The following is a 23,417-nucleotide window of genomic DNA, read 5'->3' on the forward strand; positions in this document are numbered from 1 at the left end:
TATACCTGTTATTAATTCATTAACTGACCACCAAGAGAATGATGACAAATAGCACGTGTAGGTTTACACCATCAAACGCGAGTTACAGCACTGGGAAGATGTAATCTCTGTGTCCCATGCAGCCTGAAAACACTTATGGGCCGAAACTGTTTTGAGGATAGCAACGGAACTTCGTTAAATAAGAAATACTTACAGGCATTTGCTGTGTACTTGGGTAAATAGGTGTAATCATTTTTTTCACGTAAGAAAATTTTCAGATTTCTCTACCAATGGCAAAGTCATTGTTTTTTGTTTACGAATTCAAATAAATCAGCTGAGTGTCATAGATAATAAACCAGGGTAGCTACCATAGCTACCATAGCTACCGAAATTTACGTATGATATTTGCTATCACAGCTGGGACAACACTCAAAACTGTCTGAATATAAAGCTTTGCAATCTTTCGGACCGAAACTAATGGCTTGCTACGTGCCTGTAGACATCATATTTTCACACAACATGATTAAATATCGAGGTAAAAAAAACAGCAATAGGATCAAATTGGATCAGTCACTATACCACCCAAGCATCCGAAACTATACTGCTGGGATATTTTGTTACGATCAGACAAAAAATACCATTGATATTTTTAAATAATGGCATATGATGGGCATCCGGCCTCCTGACTGTTTAGGTGAAGAAATTCTGCTAATGTGGACTGGAGCCCAGTCCCGTTGACCGTCACGGTCGAGGGAGCGGACGCTGATCAATTTGCAGTTTGGTTTCGTAATTAGACCGTTGGCGAGAAGCATTATTCGCTCCGCATCAGTGCCCCTTTAATAAGTTCGTAGGGCTACGTGAATCTGCGCAATTGAGAACCAATGACATGTGTCAACCAAATCAGTGAGCCTGACCATCTGATCCTCTTACAACAAGCATAGTCCCGTCTTATGGCAAGCATGGGTATGTGAGATAAAATGAATGACACACAATGGGTCTTAATGTTTATTAGCTATAAGTGCGATGTTTCTTGGTGATATGTTCTCCTGGAATATTGGCACCAGTTCAGAAACAACTCCATGTTCCACGAGGTAGGCGTGTCTGTCCAGTTGAAGCAGTGTCTCCAGGACAGGTTGAACAAGCACCTGCAGACACTGACAAAACAAAACAAAGAACTTCAGTACAAGCACATGTGGACAGTGACAGAACAGAACATAGAACTTTTGTCCAAGCACCTGTAGACACTGACAGAATAGAACATAGAACCTTAGTACAAGCAGCAGCTGACAATGACAAAACAGAATATAGTACAAGCACCTGCAGACACTAATAGAATAGAACATACTACAAGCACCTGCAGACACCAACAGAACAGTACATAGTACAAGCACTTGCAGATGCTGATGAAACAGAAAATAGTACAAGCACCTGCAGACACTAATAGAATAGAACATACTACAAGCACCTGCAGACACCAACAGAACAGTACATAGTACAAGCACTTGCAGACACTGATTAAACAGAAAATAGTACAAGCACCTGCAGACACTGACAGAAGACAATCTAGAGTATGAAGGTGTTGTTTCATCTACAGACACCTACAGGTGTTGGTTTAACAGGTTAATGTAAAGGTCACATGCAACATATAACACAAAATCACAGATTCTGATACCTTTCGGTACACACTTAACGAAACAAATCATCAAAATGCCAATTCAACCTATAAAGTTTAAAGTTCCCCAGTGCTGAGGGAAAAAGTGGTTTCAACAGCTTGCTGTGCTGCACCCATAACGTATGTGCAGTGAATAGGTTCGAGGAGCTTGAAACAGTATGCATGCCTGAAGTATGAGGTCGTGAGCTGTAGTCTTATCTTGGTTGTGTATACAAACAAGTAAATAATCTACTCATTACATAAAAAAAATGTTGATTATGATAAACAGACTATGTCACAGAGAAATCTCATGTCTGGTTTATTCACACCTATATGTCTGCCTGCCTGTCTGCTAATGACAATATGCAATGCACAACTTCAGCCACTGACCACATATCCAATTTGAAATTAACACCTGTCGGGCATATCCGCCATAAACAAAGAGCCAGCTAAGCATATCGGCAAATGAACCAGTGGCCAATGGCAAGGCTTCGTTATACATGAGTGCACATCCACCGGCTCTGACTGGGTTCGGTATCATGGGAGATAAACCCAAGTACATGATACTGCACTTTTCATCTGCGATTATAAGCTTATAATTTTGTTTATTTGTTTTTTCACAATCACCAATGCATTTTATATATCATGAACAAGTGATAACTGTGTTTTAATTATGCTTGATTTTTTGGTTGCATGCGACCTTTAATTTGACCTTTAACTACTCACAGTAATGATCTCCACATAGCAGAAGTGTGGCTTGTGTCTGATGTACAACTCTTGGAGGTGACACAAATAGTCAGCTCTGACCTCCCTGCTAACATCTAAAGGTAAAAAAGAAACGACAGTTCAAGACAAGTAATCTTGACAGAAAATAAAACAGAAACTTGATCAGCCATCACTAAGGGAGATAACTTCTCTGAAGCAAGCACTTTCAGTTCAGCCTGGTACTCTATGCACAAACGGTCAATTTCTTTCAAAGTTTTGAGTGAACCTTCTGTAGAGTGCATTTTGCTGCAGCCAAACTTGCCAAGAAATTCTCAAAACTACCATCTATATCTATTGTCAATCATTCCACCAGCACAGAATATACTTGACATGTTGCATGCAATAATGTCTGAAACAACAAGTTATTTTTGTCAATGCAAAGAGTGTTACAACAATGGTGATGATGGACAGGGAGACTTACCGAGACCTGTGATGATGGACTGGGAGACTTACCGAGACCTGTGATGATGGACTGGGAGACTTACCAAGACCTGTGATGATGGACTGAGAGACTTACAGAGACCTGTGATGATGGACTGGGAGACTTACCGAGACCTGTGATGATGGACTGGGAGACTTACCGAGACCTGTGATGATGGACTGGGAGACTTACCGAGACCTGTGATGATGGACTGGGAGACTTACCGAGACCTGTGATGATGGACTGGGAGACTTACCGAGACCTGTGATGATGGACTGGGAGACCTACCGAGACCTGTGATGATGGACTGGGAGACTTACCGAGACCTGTGATGATGGACTGGGAGACTTACCGAGACCTGTGATGATGGACTGGGAGACCTAGCAAGACCTGTGCTGATGGACTGGGAGACCTAGGGAGACCTGTGATGATGGACTGGGAGACCTACCGAGACCTGTGATGATGGACTGGGAGACTTACCGAGACCTGTGATGATGGACTGGGAGACTTACCGAGACGTGATGATGGACTGGGAGACTTACCGAGACCTGTGATGATGGACTGGGAGACTTACCGAGACCTGTGATGATGGACTGGGAGACTTACCGAGACCTGTGATGATGGACTGGGAGACTTACCGAGACCTGTGATGATGGACTGGGAGACTTACCGAGACCTGTGATGATGGACTGGGAGACTTACCGAGACCTGTGATGATGGACTGGGAAACTTACCGAGACCTGTGATGATGGACTGGGAGACTTACCGAGACGTGATGATGTAGGCCTGATAGACTTACCGAGACCTGTGATGATGGACTGGGAGACCTAGCAAGACCTGTGCTGATGGACTGGGAGACCTACCGAGACCTGTGATGATGGACTGGGAGACCAACCGAGAGCTGTGATGATGGACTGGGAGACCAACCGAGAGCTGTGATGATGGACTGGGAGACTTACCGAGACCTGTGATGATGGACTGGGAGACTTACCGAGACCTGTGATGATGGACTGGGAGACTTACCAAGACCTGTGATGATGGACTGGGAGACTTACCAAGACCTGTGATGATGGACTGGGAGACTTACCGACACCTGTGATGATGGACTGGGAGACTTACCGACACCTGTGATGATGGACTGGGAGACTTACCGAGACCTGTGATGATGGACTGGGAGACTTACCGAGACGTGATGATGTAGGCCTGATAGACTTACCGAGACCTGTGATGATGGACTGGGAGACCTAGCAAGACCTGTGCTGATGGACTGGGAGACTTACCAAGACCTGTGATGATGGACTGAGAGACTTCCCGAGACCTGTGATGATGGACTGGGAGACTTACCGAGACCTGTGATGATGGACTGGGAGACTTACCGAGACCTGTGATGATGGACTGGGAGACTTACCGAGACCTGTGATGATGGACTGGGAGACTTACCGAGACCTGTGATGATGGACTGGGAGACTTACCGAGACCTGTGATGATGGACTGGGAGACCTACCGAGACCTGTGATGATGGACTGGGAGACTTACCGAGACGTGATGATGTAGGCCTGATAGACTTACCGAGACCTGTGATGATGGACTGGGAGACCTAGCAAGACCTGTGCTGATGGACTGGGAGACCTACCGAGACCTGTGATGATGGACTGGGAGACCTACCGAGACCTGTGATGATGGACTGGGAGACTTACCGAGACCTGTGATGATGGACTGGGAGACTTACCGAGACGTGATGATGGACTGGGAGACTTACCGAGACCTGTGATGATGGACTGGGAGACTTACCGAGACCTGTGATGATGGACTGGGAGACTTACCGAGACCTGTGATGATGGACTGGGAGACTTACCGAGACCTGTGATGATGGACTGGGAGACTTACCGAGACCTGTGATGATGGACTGGGAGACTTACCGAGACCTGTGATGATGGACTGGGAGACTTACCGAGACCTGTGATGATGGACTGGGAGACTTACCGAGACGTGATGATGTAGGCCTGATAGACTTACCGAGACCTGTGATGATGGACTGGGAGACCTAGCAAGACCTGTGCTGATGGACTGGGAGACTTACCGAGACCTGTGATGATGGACTGGGAGACTTACCGAGACCTGTGATGATGGACTGGGAGACTTACCGAGACCTGTGATGATGGACTGGGAGACCTACCGAGACCTGTGATGATGGACTGGGAGACTTACCGAGACCTGTGATGATGGACTGGGAGACTTACCGAGACCTGTGATGATGGACTGGGAGACCTAGCAAGACCTGTGCTGATGGACTGGGAGACCTAGGGAGACCTGTGATGATGGACTGGGAGACCTACCGAGACCTGTGATGATGGACTGGGAGACTTACCGAGACCTGTGATGATGGACTGGGAGACTTACCGAGACCTGTGATGATGGACTGGGAGACCTAGCAAGACCTGTGCTGATGGACTGGGAGACCTAGGGAGACCTGTGATGATGGACTGGGAGACCAACCGAGAGCTGTGATGATGGACTGGGAGACTTACCGAGACCTGTGATGATGGACTGGGAGACTTACCGAGACCTGTGATGATGGACTGGGAGACCTAGCAAGACCTGTGCTGATGGACTGGGAGACCTACCGAGACCTGTGATGATGGACTGGGAGACCTACCGAGACCTGTGATGATGGACTGGGAGACCAACCGAGAGCTGTGATGATGGACTGGGAGACTTACCGAGACCTGTGATGATGGACTGGGAGACTTACCGAGACCTGTGATGATGGACTGGGAGACTTACCAAGACCTGTGATGATGGACTGGGAGACTTACCAAGACCTGTGATGATGGACTGGGAGACTTACCGACACCTGTGATGATGGACTGGGAGACTTACCGACACCTGTGATGATGGACTGGGAGACTTACCGAGACCTGTGATGATGGATTCGGAGAAAGCATCAAAGGTGGAGAAGTCTGCTTTCCTGATGACCTTTCTGTCCAGTTGGGTGATCTCAGCTGTCATGAGAGTAAGTGAGTTTGGATTAATCCTTAACTGAACTGTAAAGCAAAAGTTTAGGTATGACATGTCTAGTTGAATTGTAGACAGCAGACTTCATCAATATTTCACCACTCAATAGACTTACCATCTAAATCCTGAACCACCCTAAAAAATATTTAAGGTTGTTAAACATTTACTGTCTACTCACCTTCCATAAAGAATAGCTCAAGTAGCCCTCTGTAAGCAACATGTCTCACATGGGTGTCATGATCTGCCTCAGTCTGAGTCCTCCACCGGGACCTGGCAACAGTATCAGAAAGTCAACACTATCAGACACTTACACTATACAGTTAAAACTATCTGACAGTCAACACTATCAGACACTTACACTATGCAGTTAACACTATCTGACAGTCAACACTATCAGACACTTACACTATGCAGTTAACACTATCTGACAGTCAACACTATCAGACACTTACACTATGCAGTTAACACTATCTGACAGTTAACACTACATGACAGACAACACTACCTAACAGATAACACTATCTGACAGGTAACACTATCTGACAGGTGACACTATCAGGCACTTACACTATGCAGTTAACACTATCTGGCAGTTAACACTACCTGACAGATACCACTACCTGACAGTTAACACTATCAGACACACTATACAGTTAACACTATCTGGCAGTTAACAATCTACTGGTAACAGTATCGGACAGTAAACACTATACAGTTAATGATATACAGTTAAAAGTATGAGACAGTTAACACTATCAGACAGTTAACACAATACAGTTAACACTATCTGGCAGTTAGCACTACACACTCAACAGTATCTGACAGTTAACACTATACAGGTAACAGTATCGGACAGTAAACACTATACAGTTAATGATATACAGTTAAAAGTATCAGGCAGTTAACACTGTCAGACAGTTAACACTATCTGACAGTTAAAACTATCTGTCACTTAATACTATCCAGTTAACACTATCAGACACTTACACTATATACTAAACACTATCTGGCAATTAATACTACACAGTCAACACTATCTGGCAGTATACTTTTCACAGAATCAGAGAGTTAATACTATACAGCTAACACTATCTGGCAGTTAACACAATCTGGCAGTTAACAATATACAGTTAACACTATACATTTAACATTATCAAACAGTTAACACTATCTGACATTTGAAACTATCTGACAGTTAACACTATCAGACACTTACACAATACAGTTAACACTACCTGGCAGTTAGCACTATACAGTCAACACTATCTGACAGCACTACACAGTCAACACTATCTGACAGTTAACACTGTACAGTGAACAGTATCAGAGAGTTATCACTAAAAGTTAACACAATCTGACAGTTAACACTGTACTGTTAACAGTATCTGACAGTTAACACTATATGACAGTTAACATTATCTGTTAACACTATCAGAAAGTTAACATTATCTGACAGTTAACACTATCTGAAAGGTAGCATTACTGAGTTTACAATATCTAACAGTCACCACTTTACATTTCACAAATCATTCTTAACACTGGGAGCTAACAACATTACAAAGTTAACAATATCAGACAGTTTAAAATATACAGTCAACGGTTTAAGTAAGCCAACATTATGTCAATATCAGACAGTTAACAATATAAAGTTATCAATATAGAGTTAACAATGTCAGTCAATCTGCAACATAGTCAATAATATGTCAGTAAGCAAGATACAGTCAACACCATATAACACGGCAGTTAACAGTAAGAGACACTAGAAAAAGACCACATATCCAGTGTCAAGAAGACCATATACCCTGTGTCAAAGAGACCACATACCCTCTTTCTAGGAGACCACATGCTCAGTACTACATCTCTAGTGTCAAGGACAGCACTTACCTAGTTTCCTGAGCAGCAAGTCTGAAGCTGACAGGCCGAAGGCTCCAGGAACGGTGTTGCTGTTTCAGATCTGAGTAGACTGTCTGACAGTTCTCACTCAGTGGAAAACAGTTGAAACTGTTGCTTTCTGAAAAGAAAAACTTGGGTGTTATTGTTCAAAACCGGACTCTTAACTCTCTATGTTAAGGTTCAAAAGTTACCATCACCAAAGTGTCAAATTCACTTTGCACAATGACACTAACCACTTAAAACTGCTTCAAAATGTGGAGAACCATTATTCATATTTGTTATATTTTTGGCTGGATTTTTTATTTTCTATTTTGATAAATTCCCAAGGTAAGGACTTTACTGCAGTTAACTACGTTTCAGAGAAACTTCTTTCTCTAAGATATATTTTGTCCTTGCTCCTTCCTGAGTTACTGTTGAAAGGTCAAACATAATTAAAACACAGTCATCACTTGTGTTACATACAGAAATGCATTGCTGATTAAGAAAACACAAATAAACACATAATTGCAAATCAAAAGTGCAATATTTTGTACTTGGGTTTACCTCCCTTGAAATGAAGCAGCGGCGATACCAAACCCTGTCAGAGCTGGTGGGTGTGCACTCAAGTGTAATGAAACCTTTTCATTGGCCACTGCTTCATTTGCCGATATGCTTGGCTGGGTCTTTGTTTATGGCTTATAAGCCCAATAGGTGTTAATTTCCAACTGCATGTGGTCAATGAGTGAAGTTGTGCATTGTATACTGTCATTAGCAGACAGGTAGGCAGACATATAGGTGTGAATCAACCGGACATTGAGCTTTCTCTGTGACAGAGTCTGCTTAACACAATCAACATGTTTTTTTATGTAACGCGTAGATTATTTACTTGTTTATGTACAAAACCAAGATTAGGCTGCTGCTCATGACCTCTTACTCTGGGCAGGCATATTGCATATTGTTTCAAAATCCACTAACCTATTCACTGCGCGTGCGTTATGAGTGCAGCCCAGCATGGCTGTTGAAACCACTTTCCCTTCCAGCACTGCGGGCAAAATAGTGAATCGTTTGAACTCCAATTTTGTGGCCATTTCTTTATCGCATTTTTTCTCAACTTTACAGGTTGAACTGGCATTTCTGAGGATTTGTTTCAGTAAGTGCATATCAAAATCAGAATCTGAAAAGTTGTGGTGTACATTGCATTTGACCTTCAGCGGTACAAGCCATATATGAACTGGTTAACAGAGGTTGATATATGACCCAAAGTCAGTAACATATAATACCAAAGACTCCTTAAAATTCAGGAAAATAACAACAAATAAATAAAAATTGAAACAATACCTCCATTTTTTCCTAATTTTCTTGCCAAGGGCTCACAGGCATTTTTCTTAGATGAATCCTGTGCAGACTGACAGTTAGCAGACGACATGCCATGACATAAGCTCACTTGACATTAGTCAGATGAGTTAAACACAATGGATGAAAATCCAAGTATAGCAGCCTACCTTCAGTGAAGGACATCTTGTGATAACAGCAGCTGACCAGACACAAGGACTGAATGGTGGACATATGCAGGAAGTACCAAAGCATTGTGGGAGTTAGATCCCCACAACAGTGAAGGCCGATCATACACACACGTCTCTCTTCTGCTGAATACACCGGAACAGGAACATTGCCAGATTCAGGATGTTCTTGCTGGTTGTCATTATCATGTAAGTTTAGTGTTGTATGAGTTGATTCATTTCCACTTGACCACATTCTTGATACATTTAGTACAGCCCCTGCTGTGTTATCAGTCACATCCTTCAGAACACAGACACAATTTCCACAACTCCTCTCTGGAGACACATGCTTCCTAGAATTTATATTGTCCAAATTCGGGCTGACATCTGGACTAAGGGCACCTGCTTGGCATTTTGTGTCCTTCTCAGATATGAGTTTTGAATCAACTTGGCACGAATTGTTAACTGCAGTCTGTGAATGAACACAAGGTTTTAGATTTCTGACAGCTTCGGACACTCTGTCCTGAAATGTGTTGAGATGTTCCCTTGTCTGTTCAAGGTTGAAGGTCACATTGCATATGCAGCCATTCTGGAGATCTGAAAATATTCAGTGGGAAAACCCATAGACATTTTACATTTGCTGGCTGGTTTGGGGGTGTTTTCATAAGTGTTTCAGAGCAAGGAATTATTAAACAACAACCATCCAAAACTTGTCAGCTTGCTAACAGGGTTTAGTCATATGCACATTAAAATGACATAAAAAGTAAGTGAACCCCCGGCATGTCATGAACAAAATGGGTGACACCCCACTATACCCCACCCTACCCCTTAAAATCATTGTCTCTCCACCCCCATCCATAAACTATGAATGGTCGATATCACACACATATTTTTCCTCTAAGTAAGTTGATGAAACGAAACAGGCAGCCTTAATGAAACAACTGTTTTAAAAAATATACAAAAAGTGGCTTTTTGAAAGACATGCCAGTGATTTAAATGTATAGTAACTTATTTCGCTCCAATGAACAGTCACAATATTTCTGTGACATCACAACATACAGATAAGTGTATCATTACTACAGTAAACAACTGTGGTAACCAAATATAAAGGATTTTAGTTTATTATAAGTGTTGTCAGTTATGTACATTAAGGAGCATGTGGAGGGAACCAGAATATACTCAGAGACCCAGATAAGCTGTGTATCCGAGTAAAATACACAAAGAAAATTCCCAATTACGCACTGAAAAATAAGTGTTGCGTACCAATTACGCATTTAAAATGTCAGATATACAAAAAATTTAAACATATGAATAAATTCATATTATGCAACGTCAAAGTCTGAATCTATTTCTAACACTATTAAGACAAAGGTTAAACATGATATGTAAATGAGTGCTGAAGATTCACTGGGATCACCTGAATGAGTCGGACACACATGATACCTTGTTTTGCTGATCTCCTCTCAGCCCGCTCCACGTGGCCGGAACAACCCTCGACTCCAACTACGGAGTAGCCATAGCTCACGTGCAGCACCTGGCCCAGGTAGCCCTGTGTGGGGAATAGAGGATACTAAATGACCTTCCTTGTAATACCATTTTTATTGAACGATTTGGTATCAAACGAGTGAAAGCAAGTTTGATACTAATTCATTCACGGGTTTAATAGACCTGACCTGAGGTAGACCTGACTGAACAGTGTAAACATAGATATCACCAGAAAACTACAAAGACTGAGACAACACTTTTTCAACCACTTAGTTCATGTCTTGGTTCTTTGTTTCTCGACCCATGAAGGTCCGGAGTAGAACAGGCCTTCAGCAACCCAGGCTTGCTATAAAAGGCGACTATGCTTGTCGTAAGAGGCGACTAATGGGATCGGGTGGTCACTCTCGCTGACTTGGTTGAAGTGCTATCGGTTCCCATTTGCGCAGATCGATGCTCATTGTTGGTCAGTGGATTGTCTTGTCCAGACTCGATTATTTACAGATTGTCACCATACAGCCGGGATATTGGTGAGTGCGGCGTAAAACTAAACTCACTCACTCACTCACTCACTTTGTTTCTCAGCCATAACATCAACACAAGCATTTTCTTTTTCAAGCATAACATCAAGACAAGCATTTTCTTTTTCAACAAGCATTTTCTTTTTCAATCATAACATTAAACCATAACATAAAGACATGCATTTTCTTTTCCAACCACAATATCAAGACGAGCATATTCTTTATAAGCCAACAAGATGTATTACCAGTCCTGATCCAACATCTACAATAACATCACAGCCAGCTTTGGCGGCAGTTTCCTTGACAACAGCAGACATATTGGTAACTTCATGAAGTTTTTTAGGTGACATTCCTCGTTTCATGTTTGGGTCTATCGCCTTCTTTTCCAAGATGTTCACTTGGTCCCGGAGGAGAGAGAGTTGGTGTGACATCTGGATGAACCTCCTCAGTGAGTCTGGGAAGTGGGGCTGTATAACATGAAGAGTGAGTAAGTGAGTGAGTGAGTGAGTGGGTCGGTGGGTGCTTAGGTGAGTTTAGGTGAGTGGGTGAGTGAAAGGGTGTGTGAGTGAGTGAGTGAGTGAGTGAGTGAGTGAGCAAGCTTGAGCAATAGAGTGAGTGAGTTACCTTGCGCGATTGGAGAGTATAGAGGTCAAATCATGGTGCAACTTTGAAATATCACAAAATACAAGAACATCTATCTTTATCCCTATTGTTCCCTGCTAACTACAAACTCCTACTAACTCCAATAAAAAAACACACCATTTTGAACTAGAATGATTGATAAATATTGATAAGCATGTTTTTCAAAATGGCAGCCATGACGGCCAGGTTGAAAATCAGCTAAAATCTACTAACACTAGTACTGCTGGGAAAGAGCAATCATAAGTAGGAAAATTAGTACAACTAACCATTTTCTAGGCATTGTGCACTCACAAATAACAACAGCTTGAAAAAATTAAACCAAGACGACAAAGAAGTGTTCACAACCAAGTATTTCAGTATGGCAACCATGGAGAAGACACCCTTATAGGAAGAGTGAGTGAGTGAGTTTAGATTTACACTGCACTCGCACTATTAACAATTTTTCTAGCCACATGGCAGCGGCCCCGTGGGAAGGGGTATATGAAGCTTCGGTTTTACCAGTTTCCTGCTGTTTGAGATTCCTATACACACAGATGACTCAGAACAGACTACAATGAAAAATAATCTGACTTGCTGTCAGTTGAGCAGAAGTCAGTTATAGCTAGAAGTTGTTTAAACATATTTTTATTTCAAAATGTGATGAAATCTGGATAGGCGAACAAGCCAAGAAGCTTATATTAACGCCGCTCCAGTACACTACAGTGTTCCAGTGGGTGGACATATAGCTGTAGTAGTTCGATGACAAAGATCAATAGTAGGCCCAAATAACATACAACTGTTGCTAGGTGTCGGTTATGCCTAGTAACCAAGTAAGTTGCTGCAGAAGATCGTGTTACTTCTAGCTTCTCTTACATTCAATATAAATGCATAGATCATAATCACTGAAAATGGTTACTTTTTATATAATGTGGTGTAATGAGTTGAGAATAACACTATTACATTTATATTCAATGCACAGTATAAAGTTGTTTTAACATCATATCCTTGAGTATAAAAATACACAGTTGACCCTAGATTCGTATAGTTCTGACAATTAAAGAGATAGCGGAGACCATCCTCATTATCATGACCGCATGAACACTAGGATGTTTGCGATATGTGCAGCTTATATCTGTCCGTGTTTAGATCTCCAGAGCCGAGCTTGAGGCGACAGTGGATGATTTGATAAAATCTTGTTCCAACATTCAAATCAAAGTAGTTATGAGTTTCTGGGTTTATCATTGTTTTTAACTGACTGAGGGAAACTGCATTAACAAGTCCATCAGGCAATGATTTCCACAACATAATCGCACTCAGTAAAAATGATTGTGAATATCTTTGTTCTACAGTTAATAGTTTGAACAGAAGTACTATACCTAAGATTATAGTTGCTTTGTTCAAATACTCTTCCTGGTACAAGATTGTTCAAATAGTCTGGAGTCAGGCAATAATACATTTCATAAAACGTTATGAGCTTAGAGCGGTGTCGTCTTTCTTTCAGTGTGCTATAATTGGTTTCCTTGTATAGTTTATCATGACTTGTGTCACGAACTGAGCCGCATATGGATCTCAAGGCATCTAAATGCAAGTTCTCCAGTAAGTTTGCCTGTTCAACTGTACATGACTGCAGTAATAAAAGAGTGGTAAGATAAAGGAACTATATAAGGTGTCTAGAGTTTTCCGAGATAAACAGTATTTCAAATTTCTCAGATTTATGATTGCGGCTTCTGTGACTTGGACATCTGTTATCATATATATCAATGTATCATCTGCAAAAAGGCAAATGTTGTTATCTATACTGTCAACAATGTCATTAATATAGATGATAAACAGAACCGGACCTAAAACGGAACCTTGGGGAACAGCTTCCACTGTTTTAATATCTGAACTGTAACCATTTATTACCACTCTCAGCATTCTGCTATCCAGATAACTTTCGAACCATTCTAAGAGAGTGACCCTTATAATGTAAGCATGAAGTTTATGAATAATGCCACAGCGCCAAACTCTGTAAAAGGCTTTGCTTATGTCACAAAATATGGCTCTGATTTCCTTTCCTTGGTCTACTGCACCAGCAATAAAGTTATAAAGATACGTTAACTGATTTACTGTAGAATCGCCAGGAATAAATCCAGATTGTAAGCTTGACAGAGTTTTGTTATCTATGAAGAAGTTGAAGACATATTTAAAAACGCATTTTTCAAACACTTTACCGACACAGCTAGTTAGCACAACAGGCCTATAATGTGAACACACGTGTTCATCACCTTTCTTATTACCAAGGCTAATTTCCAAGATGAAGGGAAAGTTTTATTATGAATAGAGTGGTTAAACAACTTAGTTAGCAACAACGTTAGAGAGTCAGAGTTTAATTTTAACAAAATATTTCCAATACCATCGGGCCCATGGCTTTAAAAGTGTCTACACTGAACAGAATTATCTCGATTGCAACTTTCTATTGCTCTGAGAAAAATGAGTTGAGTACATCTTGTTCATTGTCATAAATGATGTCATTGCTGACAATTGATGGAAACGATGTTTTGTTATGATCTGGTTTTACATAACTCTTAACTAATCGCCACCATATTTTTGTACCATGATTATCAGCGTTATTTACAGTTTCGTCAACTTTGGCATCATGGGCATGTTTTGTGTTTCTAACACTTGAAATCATTTTGTTAAGGAGCATTCTGAACTTAAACCAGTCATTAGGATGATTTCATTTCTTTGCAATCCTATGTATACGATTACGTTTCCTTATTAATCATCGGATTTCGTTATTCATCCATGCCGGATCTTTAGTTCTAACTGTTATAGTTTTATTTGGGATATTCATTCACATTATACAATATTAAAGATGTGAGATTTTCCATAATGTTATCAACGTCCTGTGAAGAAAAAAGTGTATGTGAGTTTATCCTTTTGATACCTACATTCATTCCACTGATATCTGCTGAGGAATAATCATAGATTTTCCTTTGAAAAGAATTATTGTTTTGTACAGCTTCTGTTATACTGAGAAATACCAGGCAATGGTCACTACATATGGGATCTAATACACCAGAATTTATGACAACGTTGACACAGGATACAAATATTAAGTCGATCAACGTTTTGCTATTTTGGGTTATTCTAGTAGGATTTCTTATTATTTGCCGAAGGCCATAATAACTTTCTATATGGTCTATTTTTTTATTATTACACTTAAGAATATCAATATTAAAATCACCGGTTATGATTGTCTGCATATTAAGATCAAATACGTTACCTATTGATTCATTAATCAAATTCCAATATTTGGTGCTCCTATCGGCGCGATAAAATGTTCCAATCAGATACTTTCTTGTTTTACATTTAATCTGTATCCATATTGCCACAAGCCCAACTACATCCAAATAATTCATTAGAGAAGCACAAATAGTGTCCTTCACACAGACTGCCACACCGCCACCACGAGTGTGCCAGTCTTTACGAAATGGAAGATGGAAGCCAGCTATTCCTACATCAATGTTGTTCAAGTCTGAAGTTAGCCAAGTTTCTGTAAGGCATATTACATCATAGTCTCCTAGTTCGATTCTTAAAATATCTATTTTCTCTTTGAGACTATGGACATTTAAATGGACAACCTTTAAATCTTTTAGACATTTAGGTCCTGGGTTGGGATAGACATCTCCACAACACAATATCAATAGAGAAAGCATCAATGAAACACGAGTACTATACATATAAGAAATGTAGATAAAGTGCAAATTTACAAGAATGTTTGGAATGGAGAGCTGCAGCTGAAGTAACCACTGCCTATCTCTGTGATATTTCAACTGACATCAGAATCCATAAATTGGTAATCAAACAAACAGGCAGCGGGTAATGGTGCTACATAACTGTATACTAGCCATACACCAACACTGTCAAAAGTTTCGCACATAGTTTCTGTTTTGATACAATATCTAGCTACAACGTTTAATCTGTTATCAAAGAAAAATAAAAACCAGAACATAAAAACAAGTGAGAAATAAATGTTCATAATATTCTCATCTGAGAAACCTGGATACAAAGAAACCTTCGGGATTTTCGATCAGGATACAATACAATACATACACGCTTAAATCATTTACAGACTTATTGCAAAAGACGACAAGCAGGGAAGGTTATGAGTCTGCGTTAGTGATTCAATAGGCTGAGTGCCTCTTTAGTACTGTCTATGTTTAAGACAAACCGAAGTAATGTCATATTGTGCACAAACACATATGCGCCGACATACATACACATATGTATTTTAACATATATATACACACACACACATACATACTCACATACATGCGTGTCCAGGTGCATATATGCATAAGCATACAAACATGAATTTCAAAATAAGTGAGAAGAAAATGTTCATGATGTTTTCAACTTCGTATCTCTTACTTTGTATCAAAGATACACTTTGTATCAAAGATACACTTTGTATCAAAGATACACTTTGTATCAAAGATACAAAGTAAACTTCAGGATTATTGACCGGGATACAATACAAGTGATATTAAAATGTAACTGAACACCATTAATAAAGGATGTTAAACTGAATGTCTTGTAAAATGTAAGCAGAATCTGCATAATGAAGGCAGTAACATCTCCGTTTTAACGCGGCGATTACGTAATACAGAGCGCTAGGCACGAGCCTGCATAAGATGAACATGGCAACTCCAGCAGTTAGCTATCTGTAATGGTTTAGGATACATGGCCACAAGAACATCCGAGTTTGTGTAAGTACATTTAGTCTATGTCACAATATAAGTGAGTATATTCATAGCTGGACGTGTGTGCCATGTTGCAAACTATTTCATCAGAGGAACTCAATAACAATACAGGTTATAAACATAAAGGTTATTTACCTTGTCTTGATGGAATTCAAAAGGCAGGTTGTTCAACTCCTCCACACTCATGGCCACTAGAACACTGTGCCACTGTCAACATTGAACACAGCGTCATTAGATATCACACCACTATCAACATTGAACCCAGCGTCATTTGATATCACACTACTATCAACATTGAACCCAGCGTCATTTGATATCACACTACTATCAACATTGAACAAAGCGTCATTAGATATCACATGATTATCATTATTAAACAAGGTGTCATTAGATATCACACCACTATCAACATTGAACCCAGCGTCATTTGATATCACACCACTATCAACATTGAACCCAGCGTCATTTGATATCACACTACTATCAACATTGAACAAAGTGTCATTAGATATCACATGATTATCATTATTAAACAAGGTGTCATTAGATATCACACCACTATCAACATTCAACACAGCATCATTAGATATCACCACTATCAACATTCAAAACAGTGTCTACACAAATCACAACACTGTGAACATTAAACACAGTGTCTAGACAAATCTTATCATTGTAAACATTGTTTTCAATGTCAACATTCAACACAGCATCATTAGATATCACCACTATCAACATTCAAAACAGTGTCTACACAAATCACAACACTGTGAACATTAAACACAGTGTCTAGACAAATCTTATCATTGTAAACATTGTTTTCAATGTCAACATTCAACACAGCATCATTAGATATCACCACTATCAACATTCAAAACAGTGTCTACACAAATCACAACACTGTGAACATTAAACACAGTGTCTAGACAAATCTTAACATTGTAAACATTGTTTTCAATGTCAACATTCAACACAGCATCATTAGATATCACCACTATCAACATTCAAAACAGTGTCTACACAAATCACAACACTGTGAACATTAAACACAGTGTCTAGACAAATCTTATCATTGTAAACATTGTTTTCAATGTCAACATTCAACACAGCATCATTAGATATCACCACTATCAACATTCAAAACAGTGTCTACACAAATCACAACACTGTGAACATTAAACACAGTGTCTAGACAAATCTTAACATTGTAAACATTGTTTTCAATGTCAACATTCAACACAGCATCATTAGATATCACCACTATCAACATTCAAAACAGTGTCTACACAAATCACAACACTGTGAACATTAAACACAGTGTCTAGACAAATCTTATCATTGTAAACATTGTTTTCAATGTCAACATTCAACACAGTATCAAAACAAAAAACAACACTGTCTGCATTATATCCAGTGTCATAAAACATCATACTTCTGCGAACAATTAACAGTGTCTAGGCAAATTATATCATCTTAGCTCACACATAAATGGACCCGTGAAGGTCCCGGGGTAGAATAGGCCTTCATCAACCCATGCTTGCCATAAAAGGTGACTATGCTTGTCGTAAGAGGCGACTAACGGGATCGGGTGGTCGGGTTTGCTGACTTGGTTGATATATGTCATTGGTTCCCCATTGCGCAGATCGATGCTCATGTTGTTGATCACTGGATTGTCTGGTCCAGACTCGATTATTTACAGACCGTCGCCATATAGCTGGAATATTGCTAAGTGCGACGTAAAACTAAACTCACTCACTCACTCACTCACACATAAATGCCTCACACATTTCTGCATTCGTGGAGCACTCTTCTGTTATTTTATTCTGTTATAATGTACCTGACTTACAAGCGAGGTATACTGCAACATACCCTCTGCGGTACTTTGTGGTAGTCACATCATTAATTTGAATAACATTAAATATCACATGATGCACAGACATTAACCATGCTTTGTGAACGGAAATCAATGAACGGGAGATAACTCTAATTCAGTTTTTCCTGTGTCATACTCAAAATCTTGCGAAGGCTACAAAAAACATTTGACTCTCTTTCCAATAAATGAATTTTGACAAATATAGTTCCTGTGAATATTTTGAAGGGGAATTACATCGTGGCGACTTTACTGCGACAATACCTAAAGGAAAAAACAGCAAGATGCAAGATTCGAATTGTTTGATTCACAGAGGTTGGCTGAAGTGTACGATCCAATGCTCATGCTTCAAACAGTTCAAACTTAATATTGAGGTGTTCGGTAAGACAAATTTGTTGTTCACTGGTCCCCTCATGACAAGTGAACAATGCATAATATACTGAGGGAAAAAATAAGGGATCACATGAAAGCACAAGTGTTCCCTTTTTTATTTCTCGTTTTTTTCACAAGCTCTATATCCCCCTGTCAACATTCAACAGTGTCAATACAAATGAAAACACTGTCAACAGTCAACACAGCATCAATACAAATATTAATTTCAACATTCAACACAGTCAAAACAAATGAAACCACTGTCAACATCCAACACAATGTCAAATCAAATCATAACACTTTCAACATTCATCAGTGTCAAAACAAATCCCACCACTGTCAACATTCAACACAATGTCAAATCAAATCATAATACTTTCAACATTCATCAGTGGCAAAACAAATCCCACCACTGTCAACATTCAACACAATGTCAAATCAAATCATAATACTTTCAACATTCATCAGTGGCAAAACAAATCCCACCACTGTTAACATTCAACACAGTGTCAACATTTTCAACATTCATCAGCAGCTGTGATCAGTGTCAAAACAAAACACACCACTGAGAATTTTCAACACCGCATAAAAACAAGTCAAACCATTGTCAACAATCATATCGTCATTTGCTAACCTCCATCATTCACACTTTGAAGAGGAAAACAAACACTTGTTTGGCGGTTAACATGGAGTTAAATAAGATAGGTAAACAACTCCCTGAGTTGAAAGATATCACACGGCCCAAGACTGACCTGCAACACTATTATCACCACAGACACCATGATCATGGCATGTCTCAAGATAGTAGCAGAGGCTTGTATAACAAGCAATGAGTACACATAACTATTTATGTATTTGGCAGAAATGTGTCATGAGGTTGAATAAGAAAACACAAAGATAAAATCAAAATGAGGGCGGGGAGGGAGGGTGATTTCGAACACTTAGATGATGAAGGAAATACTAAGAACTAAACATGCATGTCAGGCAGGGCAAATTAACAGCACCTGCATGAGTGGTAGAGGGCAAAATCAACAAACATATTATAATGGACAAAACACATTTTTTGCAGACTTGCCTCATCAATAATAAACGTAATGATCTAGTGGTTGCAATAAGGTGCAGCATCTAAATATAAACATTTCACCTCTTCCGGCACATGTCTCCACACCTCGTCTACAAAGAAACGAGTGGTAAAAAAGTTGTGTATCCAGTCAAACTCATACAGGAATTGTAGTAGGTCTTGGAACTTTGGTAGGTCTCTACTCGTCTGTAAAGAAATAACAGAATATACTAGTAGCTAAGGCCTTGTTCCATCACTTGTTATGAAAAGAGAGTCATTAAAAAAATACAAAGTGAAATGTTCAGCTGCCAAGTCACACAAATTGTGTCTACATGTGAAATAACACAATGATCTGCCATTTAATTTTTTAAAACAAAATTTACAATTTACAAAATATGATATATTATTCTTTACACCCTCATGGCACCATAAAGAAAATGGGTAAGAAATACGTTGATTTCTTTGGGTTTTGTTTTAAACTGACTCAAGTCTTTTTTTAGTTTCCATTGATAATTCATCTATAAATAACAAGTAACCTGGCGTAATGTAAATTCACGGACATCAATTTTTGTGCACCTATCATTTCCGTAAGATGTAAGATTTCATGTTTGTAAACAAGAAGTCGTCTTCCTTTCCTTTCACGATTCGGAAATCACAAACTTCAAAGTACAGTTTTTTATCTAAAGTTTTCCAGCAAATGTATTTTTACTCTTCTGCACTAATGCAAAAACATCAAGATGAAATTAAACCCTAAAAAACAGTTTTCATTCATGACATCACCGAGCTGCCGGTTGTCTGTATTGGTAGATGGTAATGCTAAAAGGTCATGACCCCAGAAGGCGGGGTGTTGTCTGGGAAAAATAACCTCTGAAGCCAATTTCAGACACAATCCTTAAAACTTTTTAACAAATTTTCATGAAAAGTTACTAAGTAAAAGCTATTAATATGACTTTTTATGATGAAATCAAATGGCTTTCATTAATGAATAATGAACATATGCTTGTGTTTATTCAGTAAATGTCTCCAAAGGCTTGTAGAATATTACTTAAATTTTCATTCAAGAGTACTGGAACGTTTACTTGTATAAATGCGTCGTTTTGATAAAAAAAGACAAAAGTACATACATTCTAAACATTTCTTGACTAAAGCCTTCTTACAAGCATGGTGAGACATAAACTTCAATACTACATCAGTATCAGCTGTTGGCGTAAACTATTCACTATACTGTTTGTCCGGATTTTAGCTATCACGAATATTGATGTCGTTGCTCGCAACTGACTTTGATACTATCGTGTGGATGATGACTTCGTCCCGTTACGATAGCAATGTGTCAAGTGCTGAAATGTATGTTTTTATAAATATTTTATATTGATGAAGGTTTATATAATTGTTGATTTTCATGTGCCTTGTGAATTCAACATACTGTGCCGAAACGTGTTAGGTGTGCAAATATTGATTATGCGAGGCTGTTATCTCTGTGATCTATACACATTATTAAGCCCATCATACACACAACTATAAGCAATCTGTCCATCACGAAAAGATGAGACATTCACTTAGCACAGTTGACATAAACATTCATTTAAGGTAAAGCTCATATAGACAAAATTCCGCATTTTTGATTACCTGTTACACGCACAGTGCAAATATCATATATGGAATTTGTCAAGTGAATGAAATCGCAAATAAACTGAATACACGACATTTACATAAATATTATCAACATTCATGATTCAGGTGATGTTATCACGACACTTGAGTAATCACAGTTACCTCCCTGTACTGAGTTAGCTCCCCGTCTCCTCCTGATCTCGCAGTTGATACCAATTTCTTCCTAGTTTTTAATTCCCATGCACGGCTGTGTTTATAAATGCTAATCAAAAGCAGATACTATCCTTTTCTCCCTCTGTCTACGTAGATTTGAAATACTGTTGATTCAGTTACAATAGCGAGACCTTATCCAATGTTTACCTTTTCTACCAAATCGTGATACGTGGGCGCCGCCATGTTGTAGATGATAGCCAATTTACCCAAAGTTTTCTTGAATAACACTAGGAAATATGTAACCCTTCCCCATAGGAGCAAATCAAGAAAAATGGAACAATTATATTCATGTTCAAGAGAAAGTGTAACCATTTAAGCATATTTTTAATATATTGAAATACCGGAAGTACAGCACAAACTAGGGTAAGTTGACCTCTGACAAAGGGCAGTAGTGCCATGTCGTAGCTCGATTGCGTCGAATAACGAACGGAATGTCACGTAATACGCATTTCTAACACTCGTAAGAATATCTGCAAGAGTTTCAATGACTAATTAGAGTGAAAAACGTCTGATTGTGTTGTCATATATATTCAGATTACAGAAGAGCACCACATGAGATTGTAATCACACTTGTGACTACTTGCTAACACATACTACGATCAAATAGTTTGACGTATCACAACATAAACATGTCGTTTTCGTTTAACAAATTGATTTCTGAGACCATTTGTAACCGTTTGTGAGCTACCGCTGTTAGCGAGTGATGCAGGAGTTGGTTTTAACTGCATTATCTACAAAGTATACAGTTTGTCGTACGATAAATAATATTAAACAGATTGACAAGTTTAATCCTATGGCTTCACGAGAGAACAAGGCCAGAATTATTTGACAGACTAGAAATCATATTTATGTAAGTTCTTTCACATTTATTTGGGTAACATAGAATTTGTAAATCATTATTTACCCATGTTTGTTTGCAACATATGTTTGCCCCTAATCACTTATTTGTAGAAGTTATTGTGACAACTAGGTGTTGATAATAGCCATTAGTTATGCCATGGCTTCATTAGGCATGGATTAGTGGACTTGGGGTACTGTCCTTCATTACCTGTATTAACCCCACTTAGTTTCAGTAATGGGGGCTCATCAATGATTGATATGAAATAATAATCAAGATTCACTGCCACAGAAACTTGTGTTTTTATCATGACAGCCTAGATTTTTCAACACAATACAATTTCAGACGGCACTGATCACATAGGCTGTAACGAAACGTGTTGCGTGACACATACAATTATTGATTCTTTAATGATGCCTTGTCTCAAAGTTTAAATTTTATTTTGTACAAGTTAGTGACATATTTTACCATTTTATCATGCCTATGTAGCAGGGCGTGGAGTCATCCTACAGATGACATCCTTACCTTGTCAGCTTGCTGACGGGGTCAACCTCTTTGGTCATGTGGACAAGGCGTCCAGCTTCGGATGGGAAGGTCCGTCGTTCGAATCCCAGCAGGGGACTCGGAAATTTTGTGGCCGCTACATTGGCGCCCAACGTGGGGCTGAGCACGTTCATATCAAATTTGAACAAAATAAGCCTCAGTACCCAACTATGCGGCCCGGGACATGCCTTCTGTTGATGGGGGAGTATGTAGCAGGGCGTGGAGTCATCCCACAGATGACATCCTTACCTTGTCAGCTTGCTGACGGGGTCAACCTCTTTGGTCATGTGGACAAGGCGTCCAACTTCGGATCGGAAGGTCCGTCGTTCGAATCCC

General features: G+C 39.5%; 2 protein-coding genes across 5 annotated transcripts in view; one reads left to right on the forward strand and one right to left on the reverse strand.

Moving 5' to 3' along the window:
• Positions 1-971: 971 nt before the first annotated feature.
• Positions 972-21,893, reverse strand: LOC137260011 (probable methyltransferase-like protein 25). Of its 2 annotated transcripts, none has more exons than XM_067797692.1 (11): positions 21,848-21,893; positions 19,961-20,083; positions 16,710-16,781; positions 11,451-11,672; positions 10,646-10,751; positions 9,206-9,799; positions 7,716-7,842; positions 6,010-6,101; positions 5,729-5,818; positions 2,357-2,451; positions 972-1,133 (listed from the first exon to the last, which is right to left on the reverse strand). In XM_067797692.1, the coding sequence occupies exons 1-11, from the start codon at positions 21,881-21,883 to the stop codon at positions 978-980; spliced, it is 1,713 nt and encodes a 570-aa protein (XP_067653793.1). In that variant the 5' UTR covers positions 21,884-21,893; the 3' UTR covers positions 972-977. The 2 variants fall into 2 exon arrangements, with proteins under 2 accessions (XP_067653793.1, XP_067653794.1); XM_067797693.1 differs by lacking the exon at positions 21,848-21,893 and adding an exon at positions 21,503-21,647.
• A 172-nt stretch (positions 21,894-22,065) lies between these two features.
• The window catches only part of LOC137260093 (dipeptidyl peptidase 9-like), a 37,217-nt gene continuing 35,865 nt past the window's right edge, over positions 22,066-23,417 (forward strand). The window contains exon 1 of one of the 3 annotated variants that reach the window (XM_067797786.1): positions 22,066-22,138. The gene's annotated coding sequence lies outside the window, so the exon portion shown is untranslated. Of the gene's footprint in view, positions 22,161-23,417 lie in introns of all 3 variants that reach the window. The other 2 variants (XM_067797785.1, XM_067797784.1) reach the window with 2 other exon arrangements.

The sequence above is a fragment of the Haliotis asinina genome, chromosome 13, assembly GCF_037392515.1.
Source record: "Haliotis asinina isolate JCU_RB_2024 chromosome 13, JCU_Hal_asi_v2, whole genome shotgun sequence".
NCBI classification, from domain to species: domain Eukaryota; kingdom Metazoa; phylum Mollusca; class Gastropoda; order Lepetellida; family Haliotidae; genus Haliotis; species Haliotis asinina.

Excerpts from the sequence above, each read along its gene's own strand:
- LOC137260011 (XM_067797692.1), bottom strand. The coding sequence starts at position 21,883 with ATGGCGGCGCCCACGTATCACGATTTGGTAGAAAAG. Across the intron at positions 20,084-21,847 it reads ATCACGATTTGGTAGAAAAG|ACGAGTAGAGACCTACCAAA; the intron begins GTAAACATTGGA and ends ATTTCTTTACAG. Across the intron at positions 16,782-19,960 it reads GGAGACATGTGCCGGAAGAG|TGGCACAGTGTTCTAGTGGC; the intron begins GTGAAATGTTTA and ends CAATGTTGACAG.